This window comes from Heptranchias perlo, chromosome 24 (assembly GCF_035084215.1).
Source record: "Heptranchias perlo isolate sHepPer1 chromosome 24, sHepPer1.hap1, whole genome shotgun sequence".
Lineage (NCBI taxonomy): Eukaryota > Metazoa > Chordata > Chondrichthyes > Hexanchiformes > Hexanchidae > Heptranchias > Heptranchias perlo.
Window position 1 is genome coordinate 1,588,295 of NC_090348.1, and position 18,004 is coordinate 1,606,298.

At 43.4% G+C, this 18,004-nt stretch overlaps 1 protein-coding gene across 1 annotated transcript in view; it reads right to left on the reverse strand.

Moving 5' to 3' along the window:
* Window positions 1–11,300: 11,300 nt before the first annotated feature.
* LOC137341493 (lamina-associated polypeptide 2, isoforms beta/delta/epsilon/gamma-like) overlaps window positions 11,301–18,004 on the reverse strand; it is a 33,502-nt gene continuing 26,798 nt past the window's right edge. The window contains exon 6 of the mRNA XM_068004601.1: window positions 11,301–12,498. Within this exon, the coding sequence (XP_067860702.1) occupies window positions 12,210–12,498 (289 nt within the window). The 3' untranslated portion in view covers window positions 11,301–12,209. The remainder of the gene's footprint in view (window positions 12,499–18,004) is intronic.

Consider the following 18,004-nt stretch of genomic DNA (forward strand, 5'->3'; position numbering starts at 1 on the left):
ATCTAAATTAAACTCCATCTGCCATTCATCGGCCCACTGGCCCAATTTATCAAGATCCCGTTGCAATCCTAGATAACCTTCTTCACTGTCCACAATGCCACCAATCTTGGTGTCATCTGCAAACTTACTAGCCATGCCTCCTAAATTCTCATCCAAATCATTAATATAAATAACAAATAACAGCGGACCCAGCACCGATCCCTGAGGCACACCGCTGGTCACAGGCCTCCAGTTTGAAAAACAACCCTCTACAACCACCCTCTGTCTTACAACCACCCACTGTTCACTATACTTTCAAGTTTTGTGTCATTTGCAAATTTGGAAATTGTGCCCTGTACACCCAAGTCCAAGTCATTAATACATATCAAGAAAAGCAGTGGTCCCAGCACTGACCCCCAGGGAACACCACTGTACACCTCCCTCCAGTCCGAAAAACAACTGTTCACCACTTCTCTCTGTTTCCTGTCACTTAGCCAATTTTGTACCTATGCTGCCACTGCCCCTTTTGGAAGTCCATATACACCACATCAACTGCATTACCCTCATCGACCCTCTCTGTTACCTCATCAAAAAACTCAATCAGGTTAGTTAAACACGATTTGCCTTTAACAAATCTGTGCTGACTTTCCCTAATCAATCCACACTTGTCCAAGTGACTGTTAATTTTGTCCTGGGATTATCGTTTCTAAAAGTTTCCCCACCATCGAGGTTAAACTGACTGGCCTGTAGTTGCTGGGTTTATCCTTACACCCTTTTTTGAACATGGGTGTAACATTTGCAATTCTCCAGTCCTCTGGCACCACCCCCATCGCTAAGGAGGATCGGAAGATTATGGCCAGTAGCTCTGTAATTTCTACCCTTACTTCCCTCAGCAACCTAGGATGCATCCCATCCGGACTGGGTGACTTATCTACTTTAAGCACAGCTAGCCTGTCTAGTACCTCCTCTTTATAAATTTTTAGCCCATCCAGTATCTCAGCTACCTCCTCTTTTACTGTGATGTCTTTCAATTAGGCACTTTACAACCTTCTGGCCTCAACACTGAGTTCAACACCTTCAGATCATAACCTCTACTCCTGTTTTTTCAGGAAGCAGGTGCTGGTATTGGTTCTGATGTTGCCATTTACACCTCTGGACCCATCTTTTGTTTCTTTACTTGTTCCATTACCACCCCATTTTGTCTTGCACCATCATCCCTTTTCTCATTTAATCACTCCTGCCCTCCACCCTATCACAAACCTTCCCTTTCGTTCTTTCCTCCCTCCCTCCCTCCCTTTTCCCTTGCTTATAATCTGTTAAATCTCTGACTTCTTCCAGTTCTGACGAAAGGTCATTGACCTGAAACGTTCATTCTGTTTCTTTCTCGACAGATGCTGCCTGACTTGCTGAGTATTTCCAGCATTTTCTGTTCTTATTTCACATTTCCAGCATCCGCAGTTTTGCTTTTGTGAAACCTTGTATTTCTACTGTCAATTCTTTTTCAGTATAACGATGTGCTTTATGTAACATTTAGATGTTTTGGACTTACGCTGTATGCTTCTGGAGTGAAGCTGAAATATGCAAGAATTGCAAGTTTCACTGCATTATAATTTGTAGACGACTCAGGTTTTCTCGGAGAAAATACGTGCTTCCCTTGGTGATGGTGGTAGTTTCTCTTTCCCCATTCCTCAGGGTTCCTCTTGTGATGACGCACTAACAGTTTCAAATGCATCGTCCCTGTTGCAAACAAGCGGAATGAAGCTAGATCTAATAAAATCTGTTGTGGGTGGATTTACTGCACCCCCACTTGCCTGGTTTGCAGCAGGCAGGCCCTGGTGTGCCATTGTGAGATTAAGCTGCTCCTTTTAATCTACCTCCTGCCTGTGTACTTCCAGCTGACGGTTACTCTGCTCGTCTTTCTCCTCTTGCAAACACTGCAATCCTCCCTCGTCTCTTTCGTGTCGGGGCTGTGCTTTCTGCCACCAGTTCCAATTTGTGTATTTCAAGTTAGAATGCTCTTTCTTATCTCTTGGACATCAGCTTTATCTGCACTCGCTAATATTCTCACATTGTTTTGTGTTTTTACTAAGATTGGTCCAATTTAATGCGTTAACAGTCTATCTGGTCTCCAAATATATCCCATTGCACTGCCCCCAGTTTCCATAATTTGGGATATTTTCTGAAATTGCTCAACTCTTTTGGAGCATTTCCCTTAAGCAGATCGTTGAAAGCTGAATCTTTACAACAACCTGACCTTGCAAACCTGTACAACCCACAGGATTAACAATTCCCTACTTACAAACATCTTTTTATTTATTCATTCGTGGGATGTGGGCGTCACTGGCGAGGCCGGCATTATTGCCCATCCCTAATTGCCCTTGAGAAGGTGGTGGTGAGCCGCCTTCTTGAACCGCTGCAGTCCGTGTGGTGAAGGTTCTCCCACAGTGCTGTTAGGAAGGGAGTTCCAGGATTTTGACCCAGCGACGATGAAGGAACGGTGATATATTTCCAAGTCGGGATGGTGTGTGACTTGGAGGGGAACATGCAGGTGGTGTTGTTCCCATGTGCCTGCTGCCCTTGTCCTTCTAGGTGGTAGAAGTCACAGGTTTGGGAGGTGCTGTCGAAGAAGCCTTGGCGAGTTGCTGCAGTGCATTGTGTGAATGGTACACACTGCAGCCATGGTGCGCCGGTGGTGGAGGGAGTGAATGTTTAGGGTGGTGGATGGGGTGCCAATCAAGCGGGCTGCTTTATCCTGGATGGTGTCGAGCTTCTTGAGTGTTGTTGGAGCTGCACTCATCCAGACAAGTGGAGAATATTCCATCATACTCCTGACTTGTGCCTTGTAGATGGTGGAAAGGCTTTGGGGAGTCAGGAGGTGAGTCACTCGCCGCAGAATACCCAGCCTCTGACCTGCTCTTGTAGCCACAGTATTTATGTGGCTGGTCCAGTTAAGTTTCTGGTCAATGGAGATCCCCAGGATGTTGATGGTGGGGGATTCAGCGATGGTAATGCCGTTGAATGTCAAGGGGAGGTGGTTAGACTCTCTCTTGTTGGAGATGGTCATTGCCTGGCACTTTTCTGGCGTGAATGTTACTTGCCACTTATGAGCCCAAGCCTGGATGTTGTCCAGGTCTTGCTGCATGCGGGCTCGGACTGCTTCATTATCTGAGGGGTTGCGAATGGAACTGAACACTGTGCAATCATCAGCGAACATCCCCATTTCTGACCTTATGATGGAGGGAAGGTCATTGATGAAGCAGTTGAAGATGATTGGGCCTAGGGCCTGTGAGGTATGCATTTGGGGAAAGCAAACAAGGCAAGGGAAGACACAATAAATGGGAGGATACTGAGAGGTGTAGAGGTAGTGAGGGACCTTGGAGTGCATGTCCACAGATCCCTGAAGGTAGCAGGACAGGTAGATAAGGTGGTTAAGAAGGCACACGAGATACTTTCCTTTATTAGCCGAGGCATAGAATATAAAAGCAGGGATGTTATGCTGGAACTGTATAAAACACTAGTTAGGCCACAGCTTGAGTACTGCGTACAGTTCTGGTCACCACATTACAGGAAGGATGTAATTGCACTAGAGAGGGTGCAGAGGAGATTTAAGAGGATGTTGCCAGGACTGGAGAATTTTAGCTCTGAGGAAAGATTGGATCGGCTGGGGTTGTTTTCCTTGGAACAGAGGAGGCTGAGGGGTGATTTAATTGAGATGTATAAAATTATGAGGGGCCTAGATAGAGTGGATAGGAAGGACCTGTTTCCCTTAGCGGAGAGGTCAATAACCAGGGGGCATAGATTTAAAGTGATTGGTAGAAGGATTAGAGCGGAAATGAGGAAAACATTTTTTCACCAGAGGATGGTGGGGTCTGGAACTCACTGCCCGAGAGGGTGGGAGAGGCAGAAACCCTCAACTCATTTAAAAAATACCTGGATGTGCACCTGAAGAGCCGTGACCTGCAGGGCTACGGACCAAATGCGGGAAAAGGCTGGTTGGCTCGTTTCTCAGCCGGCGCAGACACAATGGGCTGAATGGCCTCCTTCTATGCCGAAAATTTTCTATGATTCTATGATGACACTGCCCTGAGGAACTCCTGCAGCATCGTCCTGGGGCTGAGATGATCGGCTTCCAACTCCTTTGTAACTTACAAACATGTGTTTACTGAACTAAATGTAATCTGACTCTACACTATATGCTCTCTTACATAAAACCAACCCTTTTTCAGCCTGAAGCATCTATTAAATTATAATTATTAAATTGAAATATGAAACATAAGAATTGGGGAAATACTATTAATACTATCAAACTGATTGATCAAAGTCTGTAATTACTCCTTTTAATTACTTCTAAAGAAATGCAATAGTCTAATTTTATAAAAAAACAAAAGTCCCCATAACTGGCAAGGTGAATTGCATGAATTCAATAGGTTTCATAATCTTCTACAACAGTATGTTGAAATAATTGAAAGGCGATGTGGTTAACACATGCCACACTTTATAAATCCTCCACATGACTAAATTCCAGAACTAAAGAACAGCTGAACTTGGAAATCTCCCAGTTTTTAGCACACTACAGATATGGCGTCAATACACTTCTATCTATTGGTAGCAAATTGGGATCAAAGGACAACTTATTTTTAGCATTTGAACTGCAATCATAGTATCATAGTAGGTACAGCACAGAAGGAGGCCATTCGGCCCATCGTGCCTGTGCCGGCTCTTTGAAAGAGCTATCCAATTAGTCCCATTGCCCTGCTCTTTCCCCATTCCCTGTAATTTTTTTCCCTTCATGTATTTATCCAATTTCCTTTTGAAAGTTATTGTTGAATCTGTTTCCACCGCCCATTCAGGCAGTGCATTCCAGATCATAACAACTCGCTGAGTAACAAAATGTTTTCTCATGTTGCCCCTGGTTCTTTTGCCAATCACCTTAAATCTGCGTCCTCCAGTTACCGACCCTTCTGCCACTGGAAACAGTTTCTCCTTATTTACTTTATCAAAACCCTTCATGATTTTGAACACGCTATCAAATCTCCTCTTAACCTTCTCTGTTCAAAGCAAAACAACCCCAGCTTCTCCAATCTCTCCACATATCTGAGGTCCCTCATCCCTGGTATAATTCTAGTAAATCTCTAAGGCCTTCACATCTTTCCTGATGTGCGGTGCCCAGAATTGAACACAATACTCCAGTTGTGGCCAAACCAGTGTTTTATAAAGTTCATCATAACTTCCTTGCTTTCATACTCAATGCCTCTATTTATAAAGCCCAGGATCCTGTATGCTTTTTTAACCGCATTCTCAACCTGCCCTGCCACCTTCAGCGATTTGGGAACATATACCCCCAGATCTTTCTGTTCCTGCACCCCCTTTAGAAATGTACCATTTAGTTTTTATTGCCTCTCTTCATTCTTCCTACCAAAATGTATCACTTCACACTTCTATGCATTAAATTTCATCTGCCATGTGTCTGCCCATTCCTATGTCCTCTTGAAGTCTATCACTATCCTCCTGACTGTTCACTACAATTTCAAGTTCTGTGGCATCTGCAAATTTTGAAATTGTGCCCTGTACACCAAGTCAAAGTCATTAATATATATCAAGAAAAGCAGTGGTCCCAGCACTGACCCCTGGGGAACACCACTGTACACCTCCCTCCAGTCCGAAAAACAACTGTTCACCACTTCTCTCTGTTTCCTGTCACTTAGCCAATTTTGTATCCATGCTGCCACTGCCCTCTTTATTCCATGGGCTTCAACTTTGTGACAAGCCTATTATGTGGCACTTTATCAAACATCTTTTGGAAGTCCATATACACCACATCAACCGCATTGCCCTCATCAACCCTCTCTGTTACCTCATCAAAAAACTCAATCAGGTTAGTTAAACACGATTTGCCTTTAGCAAATCCGTGCTGGCTTTCCCTAATCAATCCACACTTGTCCAAGTGACTGTTAATTTTGTCCTGGATTATCATTTCTAAAAGCTTCCCCACCACTGAGGTTAAACTGACTGGCCTGTAGTTGCTGGGTTTATCCTTACACCCTTTTTTGAACAAGGGTGTAACATTTGCAATTCTCCAGTCCTCTGGCACCACCCCCGTATCCAAGGATGTTTGGAAGATTATAGCCAGTACCTCCGCAATTTCCACCCTTACTTCCCTCAGCAACCTAAGATGCATCCCATCCGGACCGGGTGACTTATCTACATTAAGTACAGCCAGCCTTTCTAGTACCTCCTCTTTATTAATTTTTAGCCCATCCAGTATCTCAGCTACCTCCTCTTTCACTGTGACGTCTTTCAATTAGGCACTTTACAACCTTCTGGCCTCAACACTGAGTTCAACACCTTCAGATCATAACCTCTATTCCCATTTTTTCGGACAGCAGGTGCTGGTATTTATATCTGAAGTCCCTCATCCCTGGTACCATTCTAGTAAATCTCCTCTGCACCCTCTCTAAGGCCTTGACATCCTTCCCAAAGTGTGGTGCCCAGAATTGAACACAATACTCCAGCTGAGGCCTAATCAGTGATTTATTAAGGGTTAGCACAACTTCCTTGCTTTTGTACTCTATGCCTCTATTTATAAAGCACAGGATCCCATTTGCTTTTTTAACAACCTTCTCAATTTGTCCTGCCACCTTCAAAGATTTGTGTACATACACCCCCAGGTCTCTCTATTCCTGGACCCCCTTTAAAATTGTTCCATTTAGTTTATATTGCCTCTCCTTGTTCTTCCTACCAAAATGTATCACTTCACACTTCTCTGCGTTAAATTTCATCTGCCATGTTTCTGCCCATTTCACCAGTCTGCTCTGTCCTCCTGAAGTCTGTTATTATCCTCCTCACTGTTTACTACATTTCCGAGTTTCATGTCATCGGCAAACTTTGAAATTGTACTCTGTATACCCAAGTCCAGGTCATTAATATATATCAAAAAGAGCAGTGGTCCTAATACCGACCCTTGGGGAACACCACTGTATACTTCCCTCCAGTCTGAAAAACAACCATTCACCATTACTCTGTTTTCTGTTCCTTAGCCAATTTTGTATCCACGCTGCCACTGTCCCTTTAATCTCATGGGCTTTAATTTTTCTAACAAGTCTATTACGTGTATTTTATCAAATGCCTTTTGAAAGTCCATGTACACATCAACAATGCCACCCTCATCAGCCCTCTACATTACATCATCAAAGAACTCAATCAAGTTAGTTAAACACGATTTTCCTTCAACAAATCTGTGCTGACTTTCATTTATTAGCTGATGCTTTTCCAAGTGCCAATTAATTTTGTCCCAGATTATTGTCTCTAAACATTTCCCCACCAACGTTAGGCTGACTGGCCTGTAATTGCCGAATTTATCACTCTCCCCTTTTTTCAATAGGGGTGTGACATTTGCAATCCTCCAGTCCGCTGGCACCGCCCCCATATCTAAGGAGGATTTGAAGATTGTGGCCAGAGCCTCCGCAATTTCTGCCCTTACTTCCCTTAGTAATCGAGGATGTATCCCATCTGGACCAGTCACCACACTGAACTGAAGCAGATACAATCCAGGTGTTTATAATTACTGGATCAAATGTCCTCAGCTTATCTTTAAGCCCCATCGGTGCCAAATATGTTTCTGTATTCTTTCTTCATTTTCTTTCTTTCTTCGGTCTCTTTCGGTGTTGGATGACCTCTCAATTCCCATGCACTTCTCTTTTGGAATTCTTTCCCAGTTCTCAGTTCTTTCTAGTCTGTTTTAGCTTTGGACTCTTCCTCTTACTGAGTGAAGGGCCTTAAACCAAAATGTAAAAACACTATCAAAATTCTCGCAATTTTACCCACGATGAATCCTCGTTTATTAAACTAAATGAATCAAAATTAGACAATGTAGTTCAGATTGCCTTTGACTTTTTATTTTTTGAGATACAGAAAAAACACTTATTCCAGTTTCTGTTAATTATACTTCGACAACACGTCTCTCCCTATGACCTCTACTATCAAGAAGGACAAGAGTAGCATGAGAACACCATCACCTCTAAGTCACAGACCATCCTGACTTGGACATTTATCACTGTTTTCATTGTTGTTGGGTCAATATCCTGAAACTCCCTACCTGCCACCGTTATGGGAGCACCATCAGTTCAAGAAGGCCCACCACCACCTTCACAGGGCAACAAATGTGGCAGCAGTGTTGGCCTTATCCCGGTCACAAATTAAAAACACACACACTTGCTGCTATCCTTTTTTTAAAAAAACGTTTGCTGTTGTTCTTTAAATGTTTCCAGATCTTAGTCCAATTCAAGTTCAAGAACAAATGAACTTGCATTTATATAGCGCCCTTCATGACCTCAGGACGTCCCAAAGCGCTTTACAGCCAATGAAGTACTTTTGAAGTGTAGTCACTGTTGTAATGTAGGAAACGTGGCAGCCAATTTGCGCACAGCAAGATCCCACAAACAGCAATGTGATAATGACCAGATAATAAGTAGTGTTGTTTCCATTTACCATCTGCAGCAGGGGAGTACTGGAGCTGCTCTCTTGCAGATAAAAGGGTCACTTATTCTTCTGATTTCATACAGTATTGCTTGATTTCCAAAGATGATGTGCTAAATACTTTTCAGCCCATCTCTACAAGTTCCAAAAATGTTTTTTTCTTAAATCCCAAATAGCAACACAACACAATTCAATTCATCCTAAAGATCCTAATCTTTCATCAAACTGCCCAATTGGTGAAAGGTTTAAGAAGTAATCCCTTGTGATATTTGTTGCCAATATATCAACATTATATGCAGGTTTGAATGCAGGGCAGTCAGTTTATGCCATTTCATTTAAACTGAATGTTATTCCAGCTGTCCCCATATGACAGACCACCTCTCCAAGAGGGGAGTTGAGCTATCTCTTTCCAGAACTGTGCCCCTCTAACCAGCTGAGTGGGCCAACAAGGACTTTTCTTTCATGGCACAAATTGGGACCTCCCCAATAGGAAGGGGTTCAGAAAAGGCAGAGAGCAAAAGTCCATTTGCTGGTCACTCTGAGGTACAGCGAGTTAGAACACCAACACACACCTCCACGTTGATTCCCTGACTTCATACGCACACAGATTTCAATAACTTTGTTTCAGAGACCTTCAGTTTGCTGTATAAATCACTGAAACATTAATATAGATCATGTACCTTGCAAGTTTTTCATCATGACTTCACTAGATAGTGTAAACCATGAGCTGAACATAAGCGGCGAGGTAGAGTGTGAAGATTCTACAAGGTAGGCAATCTTCATTCCAAATCCTCTACACACTCTGCATACTAAAATAGCAGATCTAGGAATTATAACTTGAAGTGTCAGGATTGATCTACCAAATGTGTGTTGCAGTTAAACCTTGCAACCAGTAAGTGGGTGAAGAGATGTGGCTACCTTGCATATGCTATCAATTGAAAATGAACTGAGCTATGCCCAAGGAGACAGCTGTGAACTGGTGGAATGATTTAACCACCCCCTTGGACCCCTTCCCTGCGAGGCGGTAGCAGTGCGGGAACAACAAACTGGTGCAATGGCCCAGGTCCTGGGGTTTTAGATAATATGAGGACAGGAAACAACATGCAGTACATAACCTTGTGTGCATGCTTTGCAAGCAGCTCCCCGGAACCCCTCAATCCTACGGTGTAAGAGAATGTGGAGCTTAAAAAGACAATATACTTATCAGGAAAGGCTGAACATGCTAGGACTCTTTTCTCTAGAAGATAGAAGGGTGACCCAATTGAGGTCTTTAAAATTATGAAGGGGTTTGATAGGATAGACGAAGAGATGTTTCCACTGGTGGGGGAGTCCAAAACTAGGGTCATAAATATAAGATAGTCACCAATAAATCCAAAAGGGAACTCAGGAGAAACTTCTTTACCCAAAGAGTGGTTAGAACGTGCAACTCGCTACCACAAGGAGTAGTTGAGGCGAATAGCATAGATGCATTTAACAGGAAGCTAGACAAGCAGATGAGGGAGAAAGGAATAGAAGGATATGCTGATAGGATTAGATGAAGTAGGGAGGGAGGAAACTTGTGTGGAGCATAAACGCCAGTATAGAGCAGTTGGGCCAAATGGCCTGCTTCTGTGCTGTAGACTATGTAATTCTATTTGATTCTCAAAATAACATAAGAAACATAAACAGGAGGCCCCTCGAGCCTGCTCCGCTACTCAATCAGATCATGGCTGATCTTCGACCTCAACTCCACTTTCCTGCCCGATCCCCATATCCCTTAATTCCCCAAGTCCAAAAATCTATCGATCTCAGCCTTGAATATACTCATTGACTCAACATCCACAGCCCTCTGGATGGAGAATTCCAAAGATTCACAACCCTCTGCGTGAAGAAATTCCTCCTCATCTCAGTCTTGGCCCCTCATCCTGAGACTATGCCCCCTAGTTCTCGACCCTCTAGCCAGGGGAAACAGCCTCTCAGCATCTACCCTGTCAAGCCGCCTCAGAATCTTATATGTTTCAATGAGATCACCTCTCATTCTTCTAAACTCCAGAGAGTATAGGCCCATTCTACTCAATCTCTCCTCATAGGACAACCCTCTTATCCCACGAATTAATCTAGTGAACCTTCGCTGCACCACCTCTAAGGCAAGTATATCCTTCCTTAGATAAGGAGACCAAAACTGTACACAATCCTCCAGATGAAATCTCACCAAAGCCCTGTACAACTGTAGTAAGACTTCCTTACTTTTGTACTCCAACCTCCTTGCAATAAAGGCCAACATTCCATTTGCCTTCCTAATTGTCTGCTGTACCTACATGCTAACTTTTTGTATTTCTTGTACCAGGACACCCAAGTCTCTCTGAACACCAACATTTAATAGTTTCTCACCATTTAAAAAATATTCTGTTTTTCTATTCTTCCTACCAAAGTGAATAATCTCACATTTCCCCAGATTATACTCCACCTGCCACCTTCTTGCCCACACACTTAACCTGTATGTATCCCTTTGCAGACTCTTTGTGTCCTCCTCATAGCTTACTTTCCCACTTAGTTATCACCGTTATTTGTTCCTAAACACATTATATTTTAGCTTCAAACTATTTGTAAAGAGACTAGCATCAGGAACTATCAAATAGTTGGCTAAGCCAAAGCAAAACATTTCCTTGGGGGTTCCAATTGGCCAACATAACCTTGGCAGGAACCCCAGATCAACCGTGTAAACCGTGTAAGCAGCCAATCGGGAGAATCCCTGAGGAAATTCCCGGGAGTGCATATGAATGTGTGGCAGACGTCACCCTGCTTTTCACTGGTTTGCAAGAAAGAAAAATGCCGTTAGCAAGATGTATACGAACTCCATAGTCATCAATATTTTAATCCGTTTATTTCAAATATGAACACTTAGTATTGCTAATAAATAGGCCTTCTAAAAAGACATGGTTCTAGACAATTAAAATACACAAGTCTACATTATGACTGTAAATACACTCCTATAAATGACTATGATCTAACACTAAACAAGGAAAACATCACAAGATAGCAATGAACAGTGAAGAATATCTGTTGCCACAGAACGGTATAATAGTATGTGCCAAGGCTCATGATGTAAGTTGTAGTTCTAGCCACTAAATTCTTTACTGAAAGATGCAATGTTTTTCAAACATATTCTGCTGTAGATGTACTTCCAGCTGTAAGCAGTAATTCAGAAAACTTTTATTCTATTTTAATCCTCATTTTACCAGACCAATACAGTTCAAAGTAACATTATCTGGATCACACCATTACTTTCAGAACACTGATCTTTGACCCCATGCCTAAAGAATAGTCTAACCATGCCTCAAATGGTATAAAAGATTCAACATTGCTACTGACTTCATATACAATCCTTATTGATCACTACTTAAAACCGCTACAAACACAAACTGTAGCGTCACACTGTGGCTTTGTTACCCTCATTATGCCAATTGTACCATGGTCTGTTGCTTTTAAAAGGTGAAGAAAGTCCAACTTTAGAAAAATAGTTTACAAAAAAGTTTGAGGAATCAAATTTTAAATGAGTTGATCTTTACATGGCACAGAGGCCTGATAGAGTCCATTTCTAAATCAGAAGTCAGATGTCCATTTTTGTTTTATTTTACTTTTCTGCCATGATCACTCCCCCCCCACCCACCCAAGTCTCTGTTCCGATGCAAAAACAGAAGTGTGCGTTCAGACCAGTACTCGTGGATGTACCAATGGTTAAGCTTGTCGCACTGGTGTGTTCTATACTGTGTGGCTCACTGGTGACCGTCAGCCGCTGACTCAATGGAACCTTCAGGGATTACGGGGAATGGATTCCCTTTGTTTGTTTCCATGGCTTGATAAACCAAGAACAGGAAGAATGCCACGATGAGGAGCACCACAATCTGTACCCAGATGGGCACAGAGCGCCGGCTTTTACTCTTCTCCAGTTTGACCTGTGTCACTGGCTGGAGTTTGGGTAAAGGTCTCCTTGGAAGTGCATCCTTGAACATAAACTCAATCGGTCTCCCAGCGGCCCCTCTGATTGGTCTACGGCAAGTGGCACTGTGAAGAATCAGGTAGAATTGAGTGAATAAAGCAACATTAGGACATTTTAACTAACAACAGATCTTAAAACTTTCGGCTGCACTTTGGGTAGGAGGTTTTTTTTTTGAAAAGGAGAGCAGTTTTTTGTTTAAAAAAGGCACATAAAAAATACCCCTATATATTTGCTTGATCTCTGATGTTCCCAGTGAGTTGGTGACTCCAGGTTCAATCGCCAGTCTGGGCAAGGGTATCAGTACTACCATCGGCCAGCACATCCCTGGGTTATGGAGATGAGCAATTAAAATTCCGGTTCTCAATCTCTATCCAATGACTCCTGCTGGAAATGTGCAAGTGTGGATATCGGGCAAGGACAGAATTGGGATTGGCTCGGATGGTCCCTACGAGAAATAGCCTGCCGGCACCAACCACTGGGGCTTATAGCCACTTCCACAAGACACCAGAGGATGACAGGCAACTGTGGAACCGTACCCTGTGGGAGCACGGAGAAACCCCCCGGATACCTGTTTTAATGCATTTATTTCAATGTTAAAGTTACTTTTACTTTTAAAAAGAGAAAGGTTCCAGAAAGCTTTTGGAAAATGGAGTTGGATACAAGTTACCATCCTAATCAATGAATGTCACTATTCTGCAGAAAAACACACCCATTATCACTGGAAGGATTTTAACTTCATACACTTACCACTTCTACGATCAAGTCATTTAGTTGAGTCATAATGAATGGAGAAAAATGAAAGGTGGAGGAGAGGAGGAGGGGGAAAGAGGAGGAGGGGGAAAGAGGAGGAGGGGGAAAGAGGAGGAGGGGGAAAGAGGAGGAGGGGGAAAGAGGAGGAGGGGGAAAGAGGAGGAGGGGGAAAGAGGAGGAGGGGGAAAGAGGAGGAGGGGGAAAGAGGAGGAGGGGGAAAGAGGAGGAGGGGGAAAGAGGAGGAGGGGGAAAGAGGAGGAGGGGGAAAGAGGAGGAGGGGGAAAGAGGAGGAGGGGGAAAGAGGAGGAGGGGGAAAGAGGAGGAGGGGGAAAGAGGAGGAGGGGGAAAGAGGAGGAGGGGGAAAGAGGAGGAGGGGGAAAGAGGAGGAGGGGGAAAGAGGAGGAGGGGGAAAGAGGAGGAGGGGGAAAGAGGAGGAGGGGGAAAGAGGAGGAGGGGGAAAGAGGAGGAGGGGGAAAGAGGAGGAGGGGGAAAGAGGAGGAGGGGGAAAGAGGAGGAGGGGGAGGAAAGAGGAGGAGGGGGAGGAAAGAGGAGGAGGAGGAGGAGGGGGAGGAAAGAGGAGGAGGAGGAGGAGGAGGGGGAAAGAGGAGGAGGAGGAGGAGGGGGAAAGAGGAGGAGGAGGGGGAAAGAGGAGGAGGAGGGGGAAAGAGGAGGAGGAGGGGGAAAGAGGAGGAGGAGGAGGAGGAGGGGGAAAGAGGAGGAGGAGGAGGGGGAAAGAGGAGGAGGAGGAGGGGGAAAGAGGAGGAGGAGGGGGAAAGAGGGTATGCTTTGGACCACTGAAAAGGAGCTTTACAAGTGACAGAATTTTATTTGAAAGACTATTGCCACGGGCTGATATCAGTTGGTTGAGTTACTTGGGTTTCATATGGCAGTGTACAGGTGAGGGGAAAGCTGAAAAGGTGGCTCCATAAGGGGAAGGCGAAAAACGCAAATTTGACTCTTAAATTGTAAAGTTGTGAGAACAGGGCACGGCTGAGAGAATGTACGGCAGCATGACAAAACCCAATTAAAATTAAGGTATTAATAAAACCCAAAGATTTCTCCAAAACTTGAATGATAAACTTAACCTAAGAAAAAACAAGATGGCGGCACAAGGCTGAGGGACAGACTGGGCAGAACTTCACCAAGTGGCCAGATGGTGTAATTACAGCTTGATAAGTTTACATAGGCAAAAGCCATAAGTGTGGACACAAAAAGTGTGACAAAAGCATAACAACAGGAAATGTGTGCAGACACAAGATTTTTAATGTAAAAGAAATATAGATGCAACCAATTTAAAATATAGCTGTAAAATTCAGTTACAAATGTTTGTGTCAGGGAGCCATGACATGAGGATGTGGTGCAGTTTGTACTGAAATACAAGTTTAAAACACAACACTGAACTTGAGTGAACTGTATCTGTTGTGAGGCTCTGATGTCTAACGAGAGGAAGTCATTTAAAACATTACATTAAATTGTACAGCTTAATTTAAAATGGTTAACCAATAGTTATACTGAAGTTACTGTGGGTACATAAAGAATAACTGGTTTGGTTTTTTAAAAAAGTTGTTTTTTATTTTAAAATGTTAAAAGCTCCAAGTAAAATTCCAGTTAATCACAGATCTGAGGTCTGTTCCTCAGTGTGACGATAATCACTCACACATATCTACTAAATATTGGAAACATCTCATATATGATATACAGCTTGGTGAGATTCTGAGCCTGTAATGATGGTGAGTCCAGCTGATAGCTCCACAATAATGTACTGACAAGCTCCCATTGAGGCGAGCAAACAGAAAGCAGAATTCATTTGCACAACACATTCCGCAATACACAAAACTGTCTGTTCGGGGATTTCTTGCTGGTGTGTCCTGTTCGATACCACTGACCCGCACTCATTTGTTGTAGTGACAGTATGACTAAATTTCCAAGTTCAATACAAGGTACATGTCATTGCATAGAATCCAGAAAGTAACTCACTGACCAGCATTTGTACACTGATTCGCACCTTCTGAGCGAGTATTTGGGTAGGGAATTGGTTAGGAGGTAGGAGACAGAGATTACGGATAATGTGTATGCACTCCAATTGGCAGGATGTGACTAGTGGTACACACATATACACACACGTTAGGTGGCACAGTAAATAGCATAGATGGCACCTGAAAGTTGCAAAGGGGCATTGATGGATTAAATGAGTGGGCAAAACTGTGGCAGATGGAGTTTAATGTGGGAAAGTGTGAGGTCATCCACTTTAGCCCTAAGAAAAATAGATCAGAGTATTTTCTAAATGGTGAGAAGCTCGGAACTGTGGGGGAGCGGAGAGATTTAGGGGTCAAAGAGCAGAAATCATTAAAAACTAGTGGACAGGGACAAAAAATAATTTAAAAGGCTAATGGAATGTTGGCCTTCATCTCAAGGGGGCCGGAATACAATGGGGTGGATGTTATGTTACAGCTGTACGGAGCTCTGGTTAGACTCCATCTTCAGTTCTGGGCACCACACCTCAGGAAGGATATATTGGCCTTGGAGGGGGTGCAGCGCAAATTCACAGAATGATTCTGGAGCTATAAGGGTTAAATTATGAGGACAGGTTGCATAGACTAGGCTTGTATTCCCTTAAGCACAGAAGATTAAGGAGTGACCTAATTGAGGTGTTTAAGATGATTAAAGGATTTGATAGGGTAGAGAGAAACTATTTTCACTGGTGGGAGTCCAGAACAAGGGGCATAACCTTAAAATTAGAGCTAGGCCATTCAGGGGTGATGTCAGGAAGCACTTCTTCACACAAAGGGGAGTGGAAATCTGGAACTCTCTCCCTAAAAAAAAGCTGTTGAGGCTGGGGGTCAATTGAAAATGTCACAACTAAGATTGATAGATTTTTGTTAGGTAAGGATATTAAGGGTTACGGAACCAAGGCGGGAGAATGGAGTTAAGATACAGATCAGCCACGATCTAACTGAATGGCAGAACAGACTCGAAGGGCTGAATGACCGATTCATGTTCCTATTCTTACCAGCCAACTGTGCTGCGCGAGTGGTTTAGTCATTTCTTTCAAACGGATACTGTTTAAACTGTCTGTAACATTGTGTAAAATACAAGTGTGTTTATATTTATATTTAATTTTAAAATGGCCTGTTTTATCCAGGTGCTAAGAGGACGAGAGTCAGGATGATCAAAAGCATGGTGTGAAGCAGGACATTTAACTGCTAACGGAGTCCAGGGACTCTGGGTGTTATCTGCTTGCAGTGATCAACCATTGTCTGTGTACACGCCTCTAGTGTCCGTACATGTAATCAGTCGATTACTGATTCATTTGTGTGACTTTTTTTGCTGACAACTTTTAAAGCAAATACTAAATGTCCTGATCGCAACTAAATGCAGATTTAAACAGTCACTGCCATCATTCCAAAGAAAACTAGTTGACAGCAGAAGGATTAACATGAAAGTAGTCATGTTTGACAAGGTAATTTATCTAATAGAATCCTCTCATTATATTAAAACAGCCACTGGCATCACATCAAAAAAACTAGTTGACAGTAAATGTATGAAAGTAGTTATGTTTAATAAAGTCCGTTACCTGACTGAACCCTCTAGTTATACTACACTATACACACCATATTTATATATGAATGAAGTAGAAAAAAAATTCAGTGGCAATCTTTTGTACTAAAATGAATATTCAAAATAGAATACCGTAACTATAATTTATAAGAACATGAGGGAAAGGAGCAGGAGTAGGCCATTCGGCCCCTCGAGCCTGCTCCGCCATTCAACGAGATCATGGCTGATCCGATTTTTACCTCCACTCCACTTTCCCGCCCTTTCCCCATATCCTTTGACTCCCTTGCTGATCAAAAATTTGTCTAACTCAGCCTTGAATATTTTCAGTGACTCAGCCTCCACCTGCTCTTTGGGGCAAATAATTCCAAAGGTTCACAACCCTCAGAAGAAATTTCTCCTCATCTCTGTCTTAAATGGGCGACCCCTTATTCTAAGACTATGCCCCCGGTTCTAGATTCCCCTATGAGGGGAAACATCCTCTCAGCATTTACCCTGTCAAGCCCCCTCAGAATCTTATATGTTTCAATAAGATCTCCTCTCATTCTTCTAAACTCCAGTGAGTATAGGCCCAACCTGTTCAATCTTTCCCCAAGAAAACCTTCCATACCCAGAATCAACCTAGTGAACCTTCTCTGAACCGCCCCCAATGCAAGTATGTCCTTCCTTAAATAAGGGGACCAAAATTGTAAGCAGTACTCCAGGTGTGGTCTCACCAGCACCCTGTACAGTTGTAGTATGACTTCCCTGCTTTTATACTCCATCCCCCTTGAAATAAAGGCCAATATTCCGTTTGCCTTCCGGATTACCTGCTGCACCTGTATGTTGACTTTTTGTGTTTCATGTCCGAGAACACCCGGATCCCTCTGTACCGCAGCATTCTGTAGTATTTTTCCCATTTATATAATATTTTGCTTTTTTATTCTTCCTACCAAAGTGGATGACTTCACATTTTCCCACATTATAATCCATCTGCCAAGTTTTTGCCCACTTGCTTAACCTGTCCCTTTGCAGACACTTTGGGCCCGAATTTAGCAGGCCTGCGGGTTCCCAGCGGGTGGTCCTCCGGGAGCGTGGCCAACACGCTCGGCGAAATTAGTGGGTTGCCCGCGCGATCGTAGCAGGCAACCCACTAATAGGAATCAATTACCTGCTCCTCCGGGGTCCACGGCGCTGGCCTGCGCGTCGGTCGGGCTGCGCATGCGCAGTACGATCTGTCAGCTGGAGGCTCTCTAGTTAAAGGGGCAGTCCTCCACTGACAGATGC